This window comes from Gallinula chloropus (assembly GCF_964237585.1).
Source record: "Gallinula chloropus genome assembly, contig: HAP1_SCAFFOLD_666, whole genome shotgun sequence".
Lineage (NCBI taxonomy): Eukaryota > Metazoa > Chordata > Aves > Gruiformes > Rallidae > Gallinula > Gallinula chloropus.
Genome location: NW_028168573.1, coordinates 1 through 19,486, shown reverse-complemented (window position 1 = coordinate 19,486; position 19,486 = coordinate 1). Strand labels below are relative to the sequence as shown.

The 19,486-nt window shown below is 60.1% G+C and overlaps 1 protein-coding gene across 1 annotated transcript; it reads right to left on the bottom strand.

The window, feature by feature from the left end:
- Window positions 1-3,224: 3,224 nt before the first annotated feature.
- LOC311204331 (patatin-like phospholipase domain-containing protein 6) lies at window positions 3,225-18,453 on the bottom strand (the record flags this gene model as incomplete). The annotated part of the gene is made up of 10 exons (XM_084280776.1): window positions 3,225-3,944; window positions 6,470-6,579; window positions 6,668-6,764; window positions 7,856-7,972; window positions 9,663-9,815; window positions 9,907-10,055; window positions 14,204-14,320; window positions 16,087-16,203; window positions 18,165-18,234; window positions 18,340-18,453. 10 exons carry the CDS (start codon window positions 18,451-18,453, stop codon window positions 3,885-3,887), a joined length of 1,104 nt encoding a protein of 367 aa, XP_084136902.1. The 3' UTR covers window positions 3,225-3,884.
- Window positions 18,454-19,486: the final 1,033 nt, after the last annotated feature.

The following is a 19,486-nucleotide window of genomic DNA, read 5'->3' as shown; positions in this document are numbered from 1 at the left end:
GGCAAATTTTGGGGGGGGGACAGAAGGAGATGGGGGGGGACACCCCCTGTTATGAGGCAAATTTGGGGGGGGACAGAAGGGAGATGGGGGGGGACAACCCTGTTATGGAGGCAATTTTGGGGGGGAACAGAAAGGAGATGGGGGGGGGAACAACCCCTGTTATGAGTCAAATTTGGGGGGGGGGGGCACACACACCCCTTGTCACCAAGGCAATGTGGGGGGGGGGCACAGAAATTGGGGGGGGGGGGGGGGGCCACAGACACCCCCTGTCCCCATGGAAGCGATGGGAGAAGGTGCTGCTGTGGGACCCCCCCCAAACCCCCCACCCCCCCTCCCAGCACCCCAATAACCACCCCTCTCCCCCCCCTTCCTCCTTCCATGTTCTCCAGCATCCCCCCCCCCCCAAATTAAAAGGGGGGGGGTCCCCCCCACCCTGAGCCCCCCCCCCCCCCCCCCCACTCACTGCGCTGCGACCCGATGGTGACCAGGAGGACGGTGACCACCACCAAGACCCCCAAGACCCCCCCCCCACCAGCACCAGCTGCTTCTCCCTGGGGCACCCATGGGGTGCTGGGTGGGTGCTGAGGGGTCCCGGTTTGGGATTTGGGGGTTCAGGGGGTCCTTCTGCCTGGGGACGGTGGGGATGGGGTCCAGGGGCTCGTAGGGGTTCTCCTCGGGGGGGTCCTGGGTGCTGCAGGCTGGGGTGGGGGTGTGGGTTGGGTGGGGGATCTGGCAGTAGGGTGGGGATCCCTACTGGGGTCACCCCCCCCCCCCTTTTTGGTGACACCCCAACAACCCCACCCCACCCTTAGGTGTCTCCAACCTGCCCCCCCCACCCAAAATGGGGGGTGGGCACCCAGGGTGGTCCTTGGATATTGGGGGGAAGGTGGGAGAGGGTCCTCTGGGGGGGTCACCAAGCACCCCAGGGACCCCCCACCCCATCTGGGGATCCCCCCCACACCCTCCCACCCATGGGTGCCACCCCCCCCATCCCAGGGACCCCCCTCAGAGACCCCCCCCCCATCTCAAGGATCCCCCCCACACCCCCACCCCTACCCATGGGTGCCACCCCCCATCTCGGGGACCCCCCCCTCAGAGACTCCCCCCCATCTCAATGATCCCCCCACACCCCACCCCCACCCATGGGTGCCTCATCCCATCTCAGGGACCCCCCCCCCTCAGAGAAGCCCCCCCATGTCAAGGATCCCCCCACACACACCTCCCCCCCCCCCACCCATGGGTGCCACCCCCCATCTCAGAGGACCCCCCCCCCAGAGACACCCCCCCTCCATCTCAAAGATCCCCCCCCACACACCCATGGGTGCCACCCCCATCTCGGGGACCCCCCTCAGAGACCCCCCCCATCTCAAGGATCCCCCCCCCACCCATGGGTGCCACCCCCCATCTCAGAGACCCCCCTCAGAGACCACCCCATCCCAAGGATCCCCCCACACCCCCATGGGTGCCCCATCCCACCTCGGGGACCCCTCCCCACCCCAAAGCAGCACCCAAGGGTCCCACCTTCCTCAGCACCCAGCCCCCGGGTGATGTTGCCGTACATCATGCTGGTGGCACCCAAAAGTGGGTCCCCCAGAGGGTGTCCCCACCCATAGGGTGCCCCCCCCCCCCCACACACCCCCCCCCACCCATCACCCCCCCCCCCCCCCCAGCATCCCAACGGGCGCAGGGGAAGGAAGGAAGTTGGGGGGGGGGGGTGGGGGTGGGGGAGACACACACACAGAGTTTGGGGTGGGGGTGGGTGGCCACAGGGGGAGGGTGTCACCCCCCCTCACCCCTTTTTTGGGCAGGCTGGGTGCTATCAGCACCCACCAGCCCCAGCCACAGCTTCCTGGCACCCGGTTTGGGGTGTGTGTGTGGGGGGGATACCCGGTGCTGGGGGGGGTGGGTGTGGGGCTGTGGGTGTCCCATGTGTCCCCTGGGCGTCCCAGGGGTGTTCTGGGTGTCCCCTGGGTGTGTCAGGTGTCCCATGGGTGTCCCCTGGGTGTCCCCTGGGTGTCCCCTGGGTGTGTCAGGTGTCCCCTGGGTGTGTCAGGTGTCCCATGGGTGTCCCCTGCGTGTCCCATGGGTGTTCCAGGTGTCCCTTGCGTGTCCCCTGGGTGTTCCAGGTGTCCCCTGGGTGTTCTAGGTGTCCCTTGGGTGTCCCATGGGTGTGTCAGGTGTCCCCTGGGTGTCCCCTGGGTGTGATGGGTGTCCCTTGGGTGTTCCCTGTGTATCCCAGGTGTCCCAGGGGTGTCCCAGGTGTCCCTTGGGTGTCCCCTGGGTGTTCCAGGTGTCCCCTGGGTGTCCCCTGGGTGTTCCCTGAGTGTTCCTTGGGTGTCCCTTGGTGTGTCAGGTGTCCCCTGGGTGTCCCCTGGGTGTCCCTTGGGTGTCCCATGAGTGTGTCAGGTGTCCCCTGGGTGTCCCATGGGTGTGATGGGTGTCCCTTGGCTGTCCCCTGGGTGTCTCCTGGGTGTCCCCTGGTGTTCCAGGTGTCCCTTGGGTGTCCCCTGGGTGTCCCCTGGGTGTGTCAGGTGTCCCACGGGTGTCCCCTGGGTGTGTTGGGTGTCCCCTGGGTGTTCCCTGGGTATGTCAGGTGTCCCCTGGGTGTCCCCTCGGTGTCCCAGGTGTCCCCTGGGTGTCCCCTGGGTGTGTCTGGTGTCCCTTGGGTGTCCCCTGGGTGTTCCAGGTGTCCCCTGGGTGTCCCCTGGATATCCCCTGGGTGTTCCAGGTGTCCCTTGGGTGTCCCCTGGGTGTGTCAGGTGTCCCCTGGATATCCCCTGGGTGTCCCCTGGGTGTCCCAGGTGTCCCCTGGGTGTGTCAGGTGTCCCCTGGGTGTCCCATGGGTGTGATGGGTGTCCCTTGGCTGTCCCCTGGGTGTCCCAGGTGTCCCCTGATGTTCCATGTGTCCCCTGGATATCCCCTAGGTGTCCCCTGGGTGTTCCAGGTGTCCCTTGGGTGTCCCCTGGTGTGTCAGGTGTCCCCTGGGTGTCCCAGGGGTGTCCCCTGGGTGTGTCAGGTGTCCTCTGGGTGTCCCCTGGGTGTCCCCAGAGACCTCCCCTCCCCCCATACCACCTCCCCATCCCCCCCCAGTGCCCCCCTGGCTGCCGTTGCCTTCTCCACCCCCCCACACACTTGGGACCCCCAAGGGTGGGGTGTGGGTGGGGGGTGTGGGTGGGGGGGTGAGGGTGGGGGGGGGTGTTTAAAGCTTAATTAACACTAATTGCTTTAAATAATTAATTATAATTAATAAAAACAACCCAAAAAAGGAGCTAATTAGCAATGTACAGACGCCCCTCCCCCCTCCCACCCCCATGGAGGGGGGTGGGGGGAGAGGATTTTGGGGGGGGGGGGAGGGGGGGATCCAGTGCATCAGTACAGGGAGGGGGAGGGGGAAATTGGGGGGGTCCAGGAGCTCCCCCCCCCCCGCCTCTTGTGGAGATGAAATTGGGGGGGGGACACCCCATGGGAAAGTGCTGTGGTGCTGGGGGGGGGGGGTGGTGGTTTGGGGGGCACCCCCCTGGGGGTAAGGAGGGGACACCCCCCTGGGGGTAGGGAGGGGACACCCCCTGGAGTAGGGAGGGGACACCCCTTGGGGTCCTCAGTGGGGTGGGGAGGGGGGTTGGGAGGGTTTTGGGGGGGTGTCAGGAATGGGGTACAGAGGGGACACCCCCTGGGTAGGGAGGGGACGCCCTTGGGGGTACAGAGGGGACACCCCTAAGGGGACACCCCCCTGGGGGTACAGAGGGGGACACCCCTTGGGGTCCTCAGAGGGGTGTGGGAGGGGGTTGGGAGGGTTTTGGGGGGGTCAGGAATGGGGGTACAGAGGGGACACCCCCTGGGGTCCTTGGTGGGGTTGGGGGGGGGTTGGGAGGGTTTTGGGGGGGTCAGGAGTGGGGTCCAGAGGGGTCCCGGGTCGGGCGGTGCCGGAGGGTCTTCTCTTCATCCTGGGGATGAGATGGGGGGGGGGTGTTGGGATGGAGACACCCTGGGGTAGGGGTGGGAGGTCTTCTCCATGGGTGGGAGCAGGATGGGACCCAGGAACAGGACCAAGGAACCCTTGGGAGACCCCAAACTGAAGACCACCCAACTTTGGAGGTCTCCATGGCCCCAGGAATGGGGTCAGGGCACCCTTGGGAGACCCCAAATCAAAGACCACCCAATTCTGGAGGTCTCCATGGGCCATATACCCCCAAGAATGGGGTCAGGGCACCCTCAGGAGCCCCCAAATCAAAGACCACCCAACTCTGGAGGTCTCCATGGGCCATATACCCCCAGGACCTGGACCAGGGAACCCTTGGGAGCCCCCAAACTGAAGACCACCCAACTTTGGAGGTCTCCATGGCCTCAGGAATAGGGTCTAGACACCCTCAGGAGCCCCCAAATCAAAGACCACCCAACTCTGGAGGTCTCCATGGGCCATATACCTCCAAGAACAGGGTCAAGGTGACCCTTGGGAGCCCCCAAACTGAAGACCACCCACTTCTTGAGGTCTCCATGGCCCCAAAACAGGGTCTAGACACCCTCAGGAGCCCCCAAATCAAAGACCACCCAATTCTAGAGGTCTCCATGGGCCATATACCTCCAAGAACAGGGTCAAGGAGACCCTTGGGAACCCCCAAACTGAAGCCCACCCAATCCTGGAGGTCTCCATGGCCCCAAAACCAGGGTCTAGGCACCCTCAGGACCCTCCAAACTGAAGACCACCCAACTTTGAAGGTCTCCATGGCCCCAAGAATGGGGTCTAGACACCCTCAGGAGCCCCCAAATCAAAGACCACCCAACTTTGGAGGTCTCCATGGGCCATATACCTCCAAGAACAGGGTCAAGGAGACCCTTGGGAACCCCCAAACTGAAGACCACCCAACTTTGGAGGTCTCCATGGCCCCAGGAACGGGGTCTAGGCACCCTCAGGAGCCCCCAAATCAAAGACCAGCCAATTCTGGAGGTCTCCATGGGCCATATACTTCCAAGAACAGGGTCAGGGCACCCTCAGGAGCCCCCAAATCAAAGACCACCCAACTTTGGAGGTCTCCATGGCCACACCCCCCCAGGACCTGGACCAGGGAACCCTTGGGAGCCCCCAAACTGAAGACCACCCAACTTTGGAGGTCTCCATGGCCCCAGGAATGGAGTCTAGACACCCTCAGGAGCCCCCAAATCAAAGACCACCCAACTTTGGAGGTCTCCATGGGCCATATACCTCCAAGAACAGGGTCAAGGAGACCCTTGGGAGCCCCCAAATCAAAGACCACCCAACTTTGGAGGTCTCCATGGGCCATATACCTCCAAGAACAGGGTCAAGGTGACCCTTGGGAGCCCCCAAACTGAAGACCACCCACTTCTTGAGGTCTCCATGGCCCCAAAACAGGGTCTAGACACCCTCAGGAGCCCCCAAATCAAAGACCACCCAATTCTAGAGGTCTCCATGGGCCATATACCTCCAAGAACAGGGTCAAGGAGACCCTTGGGAACCCCCAAACTGAAGCCCACCCAATCCTGGAGGTCTCCATGGCCCCAAAACCAGGGTCTAGGCACCCTCAGGACCCTCCAAACTGAAGACCACCCAACTTTGAAGGTCTCCATGGCCCCAAGAATGGGGTCTAGACACCCTCAGGAGCCCCCAAATCAAAGACCACCCAACTTTGGAGGTCTCCATGGGCCATATACCTCCAAGAACAGGGTCAAGGAGACCCTTGGGAACCCCCAAACTGAAGACCACCCAACTTTGGAGGTCTCCATGGCCCCAGGAACGGGGTCTAGGCACCCTCAGGAGCCCCCAAATCAAAGACCAGCCAATTCTGGAGGTCTCCATGGGCCATATACTTCCAAGAACAGGGTCAGGGCACCCTCAGGAGCCCCCAAATCAAAGACCACCCAACTTTGGAGGTCTCCATGGCCACACCCCCCCAGGACCTGGACCAGGGAACCCTTGGGAGCCCCCAAACTGAAGACCACCCAACTTTGGAGGTCTCCATGGCCCCAGGAATGGAGTCTAGACACCCTCAGGAGCCCCCAAATCAAAGACCACCCAACTTTGGAGGTCTCCATGGGCCATATACCTCCAAGAACAGGGTCAAGGAGACCCTTGGGAGCCCCCAAATCAAAGACCACCCAACTTTGGAGGTCTCCATGGGCCATATACCTCCAAGAACGGGGTCTAGACACCCTCAGGAGCCCCTAAAACAAAGACCAGCCAATTCTGGAGGTCTCCATGGGCCATATACCTCCAAGAACAGGGTCAGGGCACCCTCAGGAGCCCCCAAATCAAAGACCACCCAACTTTGGAGGTCTCCATGGCCACACCCCCCCAGGACCTGGACCAGGGAACCCTTGGGAGCCCCCAAACTGAAGACCACCCAACTTTGGAGGCCTCCATGGGCCACATACCTCCAAGAACAGGCTTGAAACACCCTGAAGACCCCCCCAAACTCCTTGGACCCCCCCCAAATTCCCCCCCAGGAGCACTCACAGCCTCCAAGGTGCCCGTGCTGGTCCAGTCGGCGGGGGCGAACGCGTCCTCCTCCCCGCGCGCCACCTCCAGCCCCTCGTCCTCATACTCGGTGAGGTAGTCAGACTCCTCTGGAAGGGGTTCAGGATGGTGTGTGGGGGGGGTTTAGAAGGTCAGGACCACCCCAAAACCCACCTCTCCACCCCAACCTTGACTCACCATCGGCGTATCCATCAGACAAGTAGGGTTTGGCCGGCTCGATGCGGGACACGATCTCAGCCAGGTCGGTGAAGCCGGCGCTGGGACAGGTGAGGACCTGGGGGAGGAAGAGGAAGAGGAGGAGGAGGAGGAGAAGGTTGGGGTGGGGTGGGAGGGCTTCTCCTCAACCTGAGGAGCACCCCCAAACCTTGTCCAGGATGTGTGAGAGGGAGGTGGGATGTGAGGAGGGATGTGGGATGGGGAAGGGCAGCAGGGGATGTGGAGAGGAGGAGAGGAGGAGGTGGTGGAGGACAGGAGATGGACCAAGGAGGGGACAAGGATGCTGGGAGGGACAGGAGGTGGACCAAGGAGGGGACAGATGGACCAAGGGGACAGGAGATGGATGAGGAGGGGACAGGAGATGGACCAAGGGGGCAGGAGAAGGACCAAGGAGAGGACATGAGGGTGCTGAGGGGACAGGAGGATGGACCAAGGGGACAAAGAGATGGAGAGTGGGACAGGAGATGGTCCAAGGAGGGGACAAGGATGCTGGGAGGGACAGGAGATGGACCAAGGGGACAGGAGATGGACCAAGGGGACAGGAGATGGATGAGGAGGGGACATGAGGGTGCTGAAGGGACAGGAGATGGACCAAGGGGACAGGAGATGGGGAGTGGGACAGAAGGACCAAGGAGGGGACAAGGATGCTGGGAGGGACAGGAGAAGGACCAAGGAGGCAGGAGAGGGACCAAGGGGGCAGGAGAAGGACCAAGGAGAGGACATGAGGGTGCTGAGGGGACAGGAGATGGACCAAGGGGACAGGAGATGGACCAAGGAGAGGACATGAGGGTGCTGAGGGGCCAGGAGATGGACCAAGGGGACAGGAGAAGGACCAGGGGGACAGGAGATGGACCAAGGGGACAGGAGAAGGACCAAGGGGACAGGAGAAGGACCAAGGAGAGGACAGGAGGGTGCTGAGGGGCCAGGAGATGGACCCAGGGCACAGGAGGATGACCCATGGTTGGGGTGAGTCACGAAGATGCTGGGTGAGGGCCAGGAGGCCACCCCCAGAGACGGGACACACAGAGGGGACAATGGACAAGCAGAAAATGACTTGAAGACCAAGGAGGGGACCTTAAGATCAGAGTGTCCCATCCCAGGATGCCCCAGGGGGCCACCCCAGCACCCCCAGCACCCCTGGGTGCTCACGTCCATGCGCTTGCTCTCGTAGAAGTCAGCCGAGCGCCGGTCCTTCACCATCTCCTCAATGATGTCACCACGACTCCAACCATCAAAGACCACCTTGCCATGCTGGTAGCCCACCTCCTGGGGGGGGGGAGGAGCAGCCACAGCTCATGGGTGGTCCAGGAGACCCCCCTCCCACCACCCCCAAAATGATGGGTGGGTGGGTGGGTGGGGGCATCTCCTCAACTGGAGAGGTGGGATAACCCAACTGGTGGCCCAGGAGGTGTGATGGGTGGTTGGGACACCCCAAATGATGAGTGGGGTGGTCAGGGTGGGCAGGAGACCCCCCCCCCGCCAAAGGAGGTCCCAAGCTCCCTGGTGAGGGGTTGGGCACCTTGACCAATGGTCCAGGAGGTCCAACGGATGGTTGTGGGCCTCAGGTGATGACCACCAGTTGCTCCATCATCCCACCAGTTCCTCCACCACACCAGCTCCTCCATCACCTCACCAGCTCCTCCATCACCTCACCATCTCCTCCATCCCACCACCAGCTCCACCCCATCATCTGTCTCCTCCACCCCACCAGTTCCTCCACTACCCCACCAGCTCCTCCATCCCACCATCATCTCCTCCACCCCACCATCTCCTCCATCACCCCACCACCACCTCCACCCCATCTCCATCACCCCACCAGTTCCTTCACTCCACCATCTCCATCACCCCATCTCCAACACCCCATCATTTATCTCCTCCACCCCGACCATCTCCTCCATCACCCCACCATCTCCTCCACCCCACCACCTCCTCCATCCCCCCACATCCTCCACCCCACCATCTCCTCCATCACCCCACCACCTTCTCCATCACCCCCCACCTCCTCCACCCCACCACCTCCTCCATCCCCCCATCTCCTCCACCCCACCACCTCCTCCACCTCCCCACCTCCTCCACCCCCCACCTCCTCCACCCCATCTCCTCCATCCCCCCACCTCCTCCACCCCCCCACCACCTCCATCACCCCCCCACCTCCTCCATCACCCCACCACCTCCTCCACCTCATCATCTCCATCACCCCACCAGTTCCTCCATCACCCCACCAGTTCCTCCATCACCCCACCAGTTTCTCCATCACCACACCATCTTCTTCATCCCACCACATCTTCCACCATCACCCCACCACCTCCTCCACCCCACCACCACCTCCACCCCACCATCTCCATCACCCCACGACCTCGTCCACCCCACCACCTCCTCCACCCCACCACCTCCTCCATCCCCTCATCTCCTCCATCCCCTCATCTCCTCCATCCCCTCATCTCCTCCACCCCACCACCTCCTCCACCCCACCACCTCCTCCATCCCCTCATCTCCTCCATCCCCCCACCTCCTCCACCCCACCACCTCCTCCACCCCACCACCTCCTCCATCACCCCACCACCTCCTCCACCTCATCATCTCCATCACCCCACCAGTTCCTCCATCACACCACCAGCTCCTCCATCACCACACCAGCTCCATCACCCCATAATCTATCTCCTCCACCCCACCACCTCCTTCATCCCCTCATCTCCTCCATCCCCCCACCACCTCCATCCCCCCATCACCCCACCATCTCCTCCACCACACCACCTCCTCCATCACCCCATCTCCATCACCTGCCCACCTCCTCCACCCCACCACCTCCTCCACCCCACCATCTCCTCCATCCCACCACCACCTCCACCCTCCCATCTCCTCCACCCCACCACCTCCTCCACCCCACCACCTCCTCCATCCCCCCACCTCCTCCACCCCACCACCTCCTCCACCCCCCCACCACCTCCAAACTCACGTAGATCTCATCGAACTTCCCAAAGTCCATGGTCTTGAAGCGGTCGATGGGTGGCCGGATGTACTCACAGTAGGAGCTGGACTTCACCACCTCCAGCTGCCTCACACAGGACACGTACGCCAAGCGCGACTGGATCTCCGCCATGTCCGGGACCTTGGAGGATCGAGGTCCTCAGCACCCACCCTCCCACCCAAAAACCATCTCCCCACCATCTCCACAGCCCTTTTTTTGGGGTGATCTTCACCTTGACCTTCTCAGCCCAAGGGTTGAGACGTTTCCAGAGGAGCCACCAGCCAGACAAGCTGTCCCCATAGTTGCAGAGGTCGGTCTCGTCTTGGCTGCCCACGTCGATGGCGATGACGGTCTTGGCGCCCATGTTGCGGGCGATGTCGGCTGTGGGGTGGGGTGGGGATGGAAAGGAGATGGGTCAGTGGGGGTCATGATTGACCCACCCACCCATCTATCCACCCAAGGCTTGAACCCGGAGCAAGATGTGGTGGCCATCAGCCAAGATCTGGTGGCCATCAGCCAAGATCTGGTGGCCACCAGCCAACATCTGGTGGCACCAACCAGGATCTAGTGGCACCAACCAAGATCTGGTGGCCAGCAGCCAAGATCTGATGGCCACCAGTCAAGATCTCGCAGCCATCAGCCAACATCTGGTGGCCCCAACTAAGATCTGGTGGCCACCAGCCAAGATCTGATGGCCACCAGCCAAGATGTGGTGGCCATCAGCCAAGATCTCGCAGCCATCAGCCAACATCTGGTGGCACCAACCAAGATCTGGTGGCCAGCAGCCAAGACCTGGTGGCCCCAACCAAGACCTGGTGGCCACCAGCCAAGATCTGATGGCCAGCAGCCAAGATGTGGTGGCCATCAGCCAAGATCTCGCAGCCATCAGCCAACATCTGGTGGCACCAACCAAGATCTGGTGGCCAGCAGCCAAGATCTGGTGGCCACCAGTCAAGATGTGGTGGCACCAACCAAGATCTGGTGGCCACCAGTCAAGATCTGGTGGCACCAACCAAGATCTGGTGGCCAGCAGCCAACATCTGGTGGCCAGCAGCCAAGATCTAGTGGCCACCAGTCAAGATGTGGTGGTCACCAGCCAAGATGTGCTGGCACCAACCAAGATCTGGTGGTCACCAGCCAAGATGTGGTGGCCATCAGCCAACATCTGGTGGCCATCAGCCAACATCTGGTGGCCACCAGCCAACATCTGGTGGGACCAACCAAGATCTGGTGGCACCAACCAGAATCTGGTGGCATGGGGGGGTGGAGGTGATGGGATTCATCTCCCTCAGCTTGAGCTTGGATGGATGGCAAAGCCATGCTGGAGCTCGTGGTGGGATGAGGGGTGTCCCATGGGTGCTGGAATTGGGGGGGTGGGGTGGGAGGAGCTCAGCAGAGCAGTGGTGCAACTGGGTGGGCGTGCTGGTGTGATGGGAGGGCAGCCAGTTGGGGTGGGATGGGGAGGAGGATGGGGAGATGTCCCAGGAGGACACCAGGAGATGGTGAGAGGTGGATGATGGAGGCAGCTCATGCAAGGAGGAGGATGGAGATACCCCCCAGGAGGAAACCCAAGGGGTGAGGACACCAGGAGATGATGAGAGGTGGATGATGGAGGAGGATGGAGATACCCCCCAGGAGGACACCCAAGGGGTGAGGACACCAGGAGTTGATGAGAGGTGGATGATGGAAGCAGGTTGTGCCTGGAGGAGGATGGAGATGCCCCAGGAGGACACCAGGAGATGATGAGAGGTGGATGGTGGAGGCAGGTTGTGCCTGGAGGAGGATGGAGATACCCCCCAGGAGGACACCCAAGGGGTGAGGACACCAGGAGATGATGAGGGGTGGATGATGGAGGAGGATGGAGATGCCCCAGGAGGACACCCAAGGGTTGAGGACACCAGGAGATGATGAGAGGTGGATGGTGGAGGCAGCTCACACGTGGAGGAGGATGGAGATGCCCCAGGAGGACACCAGGAGATGATGAGAGGTGGATGGTGGAGGAGGATGACGATGCCCCAGGAGGACACCCAAGGGGTGAGGACACCAGGAGATGATGAGAGGTGGATGATGGAGGAGGATGGAGATGCCCCAGGAGGACACCAGGGGATGATGAGAGGTGGATGGTGGAGGCAGGTTGTGCCTGGAGGAGGATGGAGATACCCCAGGAGGACACCAGGAGATGATGAGAGGTGGATGGTGGAGGCAGCTCGTGGATGGAGGAGGATGGGGAGATGCCCCAGGAGGACACCAGATGATGAGAGGTGGATGATGGAGGCAGCTCACACGTGGAGGAGGATGGAGATGCCCCAGGAGGACACCAGGAGATGATGAGAGGTGGATGGTGGAGGCAGCTCACACGTGGAGGAGGATGGAGATGCCCCAGGAGGACACCAGGAGATGATGAGAGGTGGATGGTGGAGGCAGCTCACACGTGGAGGAGGATGGAGATGCCCCAGGAGGACACCAGGAGATGATGAGAGGTGGATGGTGGAGGCAGCTCGTGGATGGAGGAGGATGGAGATGCCCCAGGAGGACACCAGATGATGAGAGGTGGATGATGGAGGCAGCTCGTGGATGGAGGAGGATGGAGATACCCCAGGTGGACACCAGGAGATGATGAGAGGTGGATGATGGAGGCAGGTTGTGCCTGGAGGAGGATGGAGATGCCCCAGGAGGACACCCAAGGGGTGAGGACACCAGGAGATGATGAGAGGTGGATGGTGGAGGAGGATGGAGATACCCCAGGTGGACACCTGGTCTCCAAAAGATGACACAAGGTGGTGGAAGGTTGGAGATGAAGGGTGATGAAGAGGAGGACACCCAGTGCTGATGACATCCAGAGATGCAGGAGGGAGGGAGGGAGGTGGACTTGAAGGATGGAGGACACCTGGTGTCAAAGATGCCACCATGAGATAATCTGAGGTGACAGGAGGTGGCCAGCACCCAAATGGGGGTGGAGATGCCCCAGGGAGGTGTCCCCAGTGCTGAAGGCACCAGGAGAAGATGAGGCAGGATGGACAACAGTGGCTTCCCCATCAAGGTGGCCCAGGAAGGCACCCAGGGCCACCAAGAGCTGGTACAAGACAGATGAAGGTGTCTTGAAGGTGAAGGAGGACAGGGACACCCAACCAGGGCACCTGGAGCTGGGGACATCAAGAGGGGATGGTTCAAGGGGGACAGAGGTGACTCAGACACCCAGGAGGACACCAAAGATGGTGGGAGAAGGAGAGAGAGGTGGCCTGGAGGAGCCCCAGAGGTGACTTGGAGGAGGCCAGAGATGCCCATGGAGAAACAACCCAACACTGAGACCATCAGGAGAAGGTGGGTGAAGGATGGAAGAAGGTGGTTGGCACCTCAGGGGCATGGAGATGCTCTGGGAAGGTCCTCAGGACATGGAAGAGGTGACACAATGAAGGGACATTGATTTCCACGTGTGAGGAAGGATGAAGGTTGGTTGGGAGGTCACCTGGTCCTGGGGACACTGGGATTTGAGGGAAGCCCATGTGGCTTCTGGTGGCACATGAAGGAAGGAGGAGGATGAAGATGCCCTCAGGGGAAGGGACACATGGAGGAGGATGAAGATGCCCTCAGGGGAAGGGACACATGGAGGAGGATGAAGATGCCCCAGGAGGGGCACTGGAGGGAAGCCCATGTGGCTTCTGGTGGCACATGAAGGAAGGAGGAGGATGAAGATGCCCTCAGGGGAAGGGACACATGGAGGAGGATGAAGATGCCCTCAAGGGAAGCCACCTTGTGCATGGAGGAGGATGAAGATGCCCCAGGAGGGGCACTGGAGGGAAGCTCATGTGGCTTCTGGTGGCACATGAAGGAGGAGGAGGATGAAGATGCCCTCAGGGGAAGGAACACATGGAGGAGGATGAAGATGCCCCAGGAGGGGCACTGGAGGGAAGCCCATGTGACTTCTGGTGGCACATGAAGGAGGAGGAGGATGAAGATGCCCTCAGGGGAAGGGACACATGGAGGAGGATGAAGATGCCCTCAGGGGAAGCCACCTTGTGCATGGAGGAGGATGAAGATGCCCTCAGGGGAAGCCACCTTGTGCATGGATGAGGATGAAGATGCCCTCAGGGGAAGCCACCTTGTGCATGGAGGAGGATGAAGATGCCCCAGGAGGGGCACTGGAGGGAAGCCCATGTGGCTTCTGGTGGCACATGAAGGAGGAGGAGGATGAAGATGCCCTCAGAAGATGCTCAACACCCAAAGAGATGCTGGACAATGAAGGGATGAGTCTTGCATGGGAAGAAAGAAGAGGCCCGTGGGTACTGAGGACACCCCAAGACACCATGCAAGATGGGTGCCCACCTTCCTGGGGTGCTAAAGATGACCAAGACACCTCAGGAGAGACCCACCAAGCGTGACACCCTCCAAAATCCAACCTCACCATCAGCCATGGAGGTCCCACCTCACGCTTGGGCCACGCGGCCCCCTCCTAACTGCCCCGGTTTGGGGATGGGGAGGGCAAGACCTGGTTGGGTGGTGGCTTTGGTGGGTGTTGAGTTGCTACTTGCCTGGTAGGTTGTTGATGTAACCACCATCCATGAGTAAGTTGCCGTCCTTGGGGTCACAGAGTGGTGGTAGGTACCCCGAAAGGGTCATGCTGGCTCGCACGTACCGCCAGAGCGAGCCTACACCGGGTGGGAACAAAGCAATGAGCATGGAGAAGACAAGGACCTCCCCAAGCCAAGGTGGGGTGGAGGTGGAGAGGAGGTGGGGGCTGCCCTTCGCCCCTGCCAGAGCTTTGGGACGTCTACAGCTCCTCATGGGTGTCCACCATGAGGACACCCGGTGAGTGGTAGAGGAACCCGTTGCACACCTTGACTGGTTGGGTGGGTCAGTGGTTGGGTGGGTGGTTGGGTCAGTGGTTGGTTGGTTGGTTGAGTGGTTGGTTGTGTGGTTGGTTGGGTGGTTGGTTGAGTGGTTGAGTGGTTGGTTGGTTGGTTGAGTGGTTGGTTGGGTGGTTGGTTGGTTGAGTGGTTGGATGGGTGGTTGGTTTAGTGGTTGTTTGGTTGGCTGGTTGAGTGGTTGGGTGGGTGGTTGGGTGAGTGGTTGGATGGTTGGGTGGGTGGTTGTGTGGTTGGCTGGGTGGTTGGTTGAGTGGTTGGTTGGTTGTGTGGTTGCTTGGTTGGCTGGTTGAGTAGTTGGTTGGGTGAGTGGTTGGATGGTTGGATGGGTGGTTGGTTGAGTGGTTGTTTGGTTTGGTGGTTGAGTGGTTGTTTGGGTGGTTGGCTGGTTGAGTGGTTGGATGAGTAGTTGGTTGGTTGGTTGCTTGGTTGGGTGGTTGAGTGGTTGCTTGGTTGGGTGGTTGCTTGGTTGGTTGGTTAGGCGGTTGCTTGGTTGGTTGGGCGGTTGGTTGGGTGGTTGGGTGGGTGGGTGGTTGGTTGAATGAGTCGTTGGTTGAGTGGTTGGTTGGTTGAGTGGTTGTTTGGGTGGTTGAGTGGTTGAGTGCTTGGATGGGTGGTTGGTTTAGTGGTTGTTTGGTTGGTTGTGTGGTTGTGTGGTTGCTTGCTTGGTTGGTTGAGTGGTTGTTTGGGTGGTTGGGTGGGTGGTTGAATGGTTGGTTGGTTGGTTGAGTGGTTGTTTGGGTGGTTGGTTGGGTGGTCGAGTGGTTGGTTGGTTGGTTGAGTGGTTGTTTGGGTGGTTGGTTGGGTGGTCGAGTGGTTGGTTGGTTGGTTGAGTGGTTGTTTGGGTGGTTGGTTGGGTGGTCGAGTGGTTGGTTGGTTGTTTAAGTGGTTGGTTGGTTGGTTGGTTGGTTGGTTGGGTGGTTGAGTGGTTGGGTGGGTGGGTGGTTGGTTGGGTGAGTGTTTGGATGGGTGGTTGAGTGGTCGGGTGGTTGAGTGGTCGGATGGTTGTTTGGGTGGTTGGTTGAGTGGGTGGGTGGGTGGGTGGGTGGGTGGTTGAGTGTTTGGATGGGTGATTGGTTGAGTGGTTGTTTGGGTGGTTGGTTGAGTGTTTGGTTGAGTGGTTGGGTGGTTGGTTGGGTGGTTGGTTGAGTGTTTGGTTGAGTGGTTGGGTGGTTGGTTGGATGGTTGGTTGGTTGAGTGGTTGTTTGGTTGGGTGGTTGAGTGGTTGGGTGGGTGGTTGAGTGGTTGGGTGGGTGGGTGGGTGGTTGGTTGGGTGAGTGTTTGGATGGGTGGTTGAATGGTTGGGTGGTTGAGTGGTCGGATGGTTGTTTGGGTGGTTGGTTGAGTGGGTGGGTGGGTGGGTGGTTGGTTGGTTGATTGGGTGGGTGGTTGGCTGGTTGGCTGGTGGGGTGGCTGGGTGGTCGGTTCAAACCTTGGGTAGGACGTGGTTTATTTGGGGTGGTGGGGAGGAGGTCGGATGGGGTGGGGGTGATTTTTTTGGAGGTGGGCTGAGGTGGGACTGGTGTCCCACCAGCCAGAGAGATGCTGACCTGGGACATTGTTAACATAGCAGCCATCCACCAGCCAATGGCTGTCCTTGGGGTCGCAGAGCGGTGGTAGGTAGGGGGTGTAGGACGCACTGGCTCGGACGTAGCGCCAAAGGCTACCTGCCGGAGGGAGAGGACATGGTCATGGCCACCATGGCCATGATGGGGTAGGTAGGGGAAGGTGGGACATGCCCAAACCACCTGGCTATGGGTGATTGAGGATGCTGAGGGGACAGTTGTAGCCCCCCCAAGACCAAAGGGATGGGCCTCACCCACGTGGGGATGGGGAAGGATGGGTGGGGAGATGTTCTCCAGAAGGTTAAGGGTGGTGAGTGGGGGTTAGTTGGGGTTAAGAGGCCAGAGGAGAAGGCAGAGGGAGAGCCAGGCCGCTGAGGAGCCACCTCACTGGACGGCTCAATGTCCCAGGTGAGCTCCAGACACCAGGCAAGGAGGAGGGGCAGCCACCACCACGTCCCCACCACCGTGAGGTACCCACCACCACCACCATGTCCCCACCACCGTGAGGTACCCACCACCACCACCACCAGACCCCCACCACCACCATCACGTCCCCACCACCGTGAGGTACCCACCACCACCAGACCCCCCCCACCACCACCATGTCCCACCACCGTGAGGTACCCACCACCACCACCACCACCACCAGACCCCCACCACTACCACCATGTCCCCACCACCACCATGGCATCATCCTCACTATGGCATCATCCCCACCACCACCACCACAGCATCTTCCCCACCACCACCATCACCACCACCATATCTCCTCTGCCACCACAACATCATCCCCACCACCACTACCATATCTCCTCTGCCACCACAACATCATCCCCACCACCACCACCATGACATCTTCCCCACCACTACCACCACAGCATCTTCCCCACCACCACCATCACCACCACCACCATATCTCCTCTGCTACCATGACATCATCCCCACCACCACCACCATGGTATCTTCTCTGCCACCATGGCATCATCCCCACCACCACCACCATCACCACCACCACCATATTTCCTCTGCCACCATGACATCATCCCCACCACCACCACGGCATCATCCCCCCCACCACCACCATCACCACCACCATCATCATCACCACCATCATCATCACCACCACCACCATGGTATCTCCTCTGCCACCACGACATCATCCCCACCACCACCATGGTATCTTCTCTGCCACCACAGTATCATCACCACCACCACCATGGCATCATCCCCCCCCCCCCCACCACATCCCCCCCACCACCAGAACCACCACCACATCCCCCCCACCACCAGAACCACCACTGTATCTTCTCTACCACCACGGTATCATCCCCACCACCACCACCATGGCATCATCCCTACCACCACCACATCCCCCCCACCACCAGAACCACCATGGTATCATCCCCACCACCACCATGGTATCTTCTCTGCCACCATGGCATCACCCCCCTCACCATCACCACCACCACCACCACCATATTTTCTCTTCCACTATGGCATCATCCCCACCATGGCATCATCCCCACCACCACCACCACCACCATGGCATCATCCCCACCACCACCACCACCACCATGGCATCATCCCCACCATGGCATCATCCCCCCCACCACCACCACGGCATCATCCCCACCACCACCACCATGGCATCATCCCCACCACCACCAGGACCTCACCACCACCACCACCATGGCATCATCCCCAACACCACCACCATGGCATCACCCCCCTCACCACCACCACCACCACCATATTTTCTCTTCCACTATGGCATCATCCCCACCACCACCAGGACCTCACCACCACCACCACCACCACCACCACCGCGTCCCCGTGCTCCCCATGCCGTGAGCGTGGGTTACTGGGGTTAGTGGTGAGCAGATGTTAAGAGGGGTGGAGGACACATGCATGATGGAGGTTCTACACCCTGATTCTACCCCCCCAAAACCCCACCGAGGACGCGGGGTACAGCCAGATCCCCATGAGGACCTGATCCTGGTTGGGGATCACCAGCACCAGGGTGGATTTGGGAAGCCACCAGCTGCCCCCCATGGAGCTCTTACCATCTGTGTGGACCCTCATGGCCGAGGCCGTGATGTCGGTCGTGACGTTGAAGTAGGGCAACCACAGGTCCTGCAAGGACAAGGTGGGGGTGGGTGACACTGTGGAGGTGTTGGGGAGGTGGGGAGGTGGTTGAAGACCTTGGGAAGGGGTTGGTGGTCCATGTGAGGTACCCACCTCGATCTGCTTGTCCTGGAAGACCTTGTTGATGCTGGCGTTGAAGGCTGAACCAGAAAACATGGAGGTGATGGGGTAGGTGAGGTCCAGGACGGTCTCGAACACTGAGTTCATGCACTGGAGGAGGAGGAGGAGGAGGAGGAGGAAGGAGGAGAGAAGGAGAAGGAGGAGGAGGAAGGAAAAGAACAAGGAGAGGAGGAGGAAGATGAGCAAAAGGAAGAGGAGGAAGAAGAACAACAAGAAGGAGAGAAGGAGGAGGAGAAAGATGGAAAAGAGGAGAGAAGAAGGAGGAGGAGGATGAAAAAGAAGGAGAGAAGAAAGAGGAGGAGGATGAAAAAGAAGGAGAGAAGAAAGAGGAGGAGGATGAAAAAGAAGGAGAGAAGAAAGAGGAGGAGGATGAAAAAGAAGGAGAGAAGAAAGAGGAGGAGGAAGATGAGCAAGAAGGAGAGAAGGAGGAGGAGGAGGAAGATGAGCAAGAAGGAGAGAAGGAGGAGGAGGATGAAGGAAAAGAACAAGGAGAAAAGGAGGAGGAAGATGAACAAGAGAGGAGGAGGAAGAAAATGAGCAGAAGAAAAGAAGGTGGTGGTGGAGGAAGAGGAGGAAGGAGAAAGAGGAGGAGGAAGATGAATAAAAAGAAGAAAAAGGAGGAGCAAGATGAACAAGGAGAGAAGGAAGAGGAGGAAGGTGAGCAAGAAAGAGTGAAGGAGGAGGAGGAAGATGACCAAGAAGGAGAGAGGAGGAGGAGAAGGAGGAGGAGGAAGATGACCAAGAAGAGAGAGGGAGGAGGAGGAGGAGGAGGAGGATGGACAAGAAGAGAAGGAGGAGGAGGATGGACAAGAAGGAGGAGGAGGATGGACAAGAAGGAGGAGGAGGATGAACAAGAAGAAGAGAAGGAGGAGGAAGATGGACAAGAAGGAGGAGGAAGATGAACAAGAGGAGAGAAGGAGGAGGAGGAGGAAGATGAGCAAGGAGAGAAGGAGGAGGAGGAAGATGAGCAAGGAGAGAAGGAGGAGGAGGAGGATGAGCAAGGAGAGAAGGAGGAGGAGGAGGATGAGCAAGGAGAGAAGGAGGAGGAGGAGGATGACCAAGGAGAGAAGGAGGATGAAGATGAGCAGACGGAGAAGAAGGTGGAGGAAGATGAGAAAGG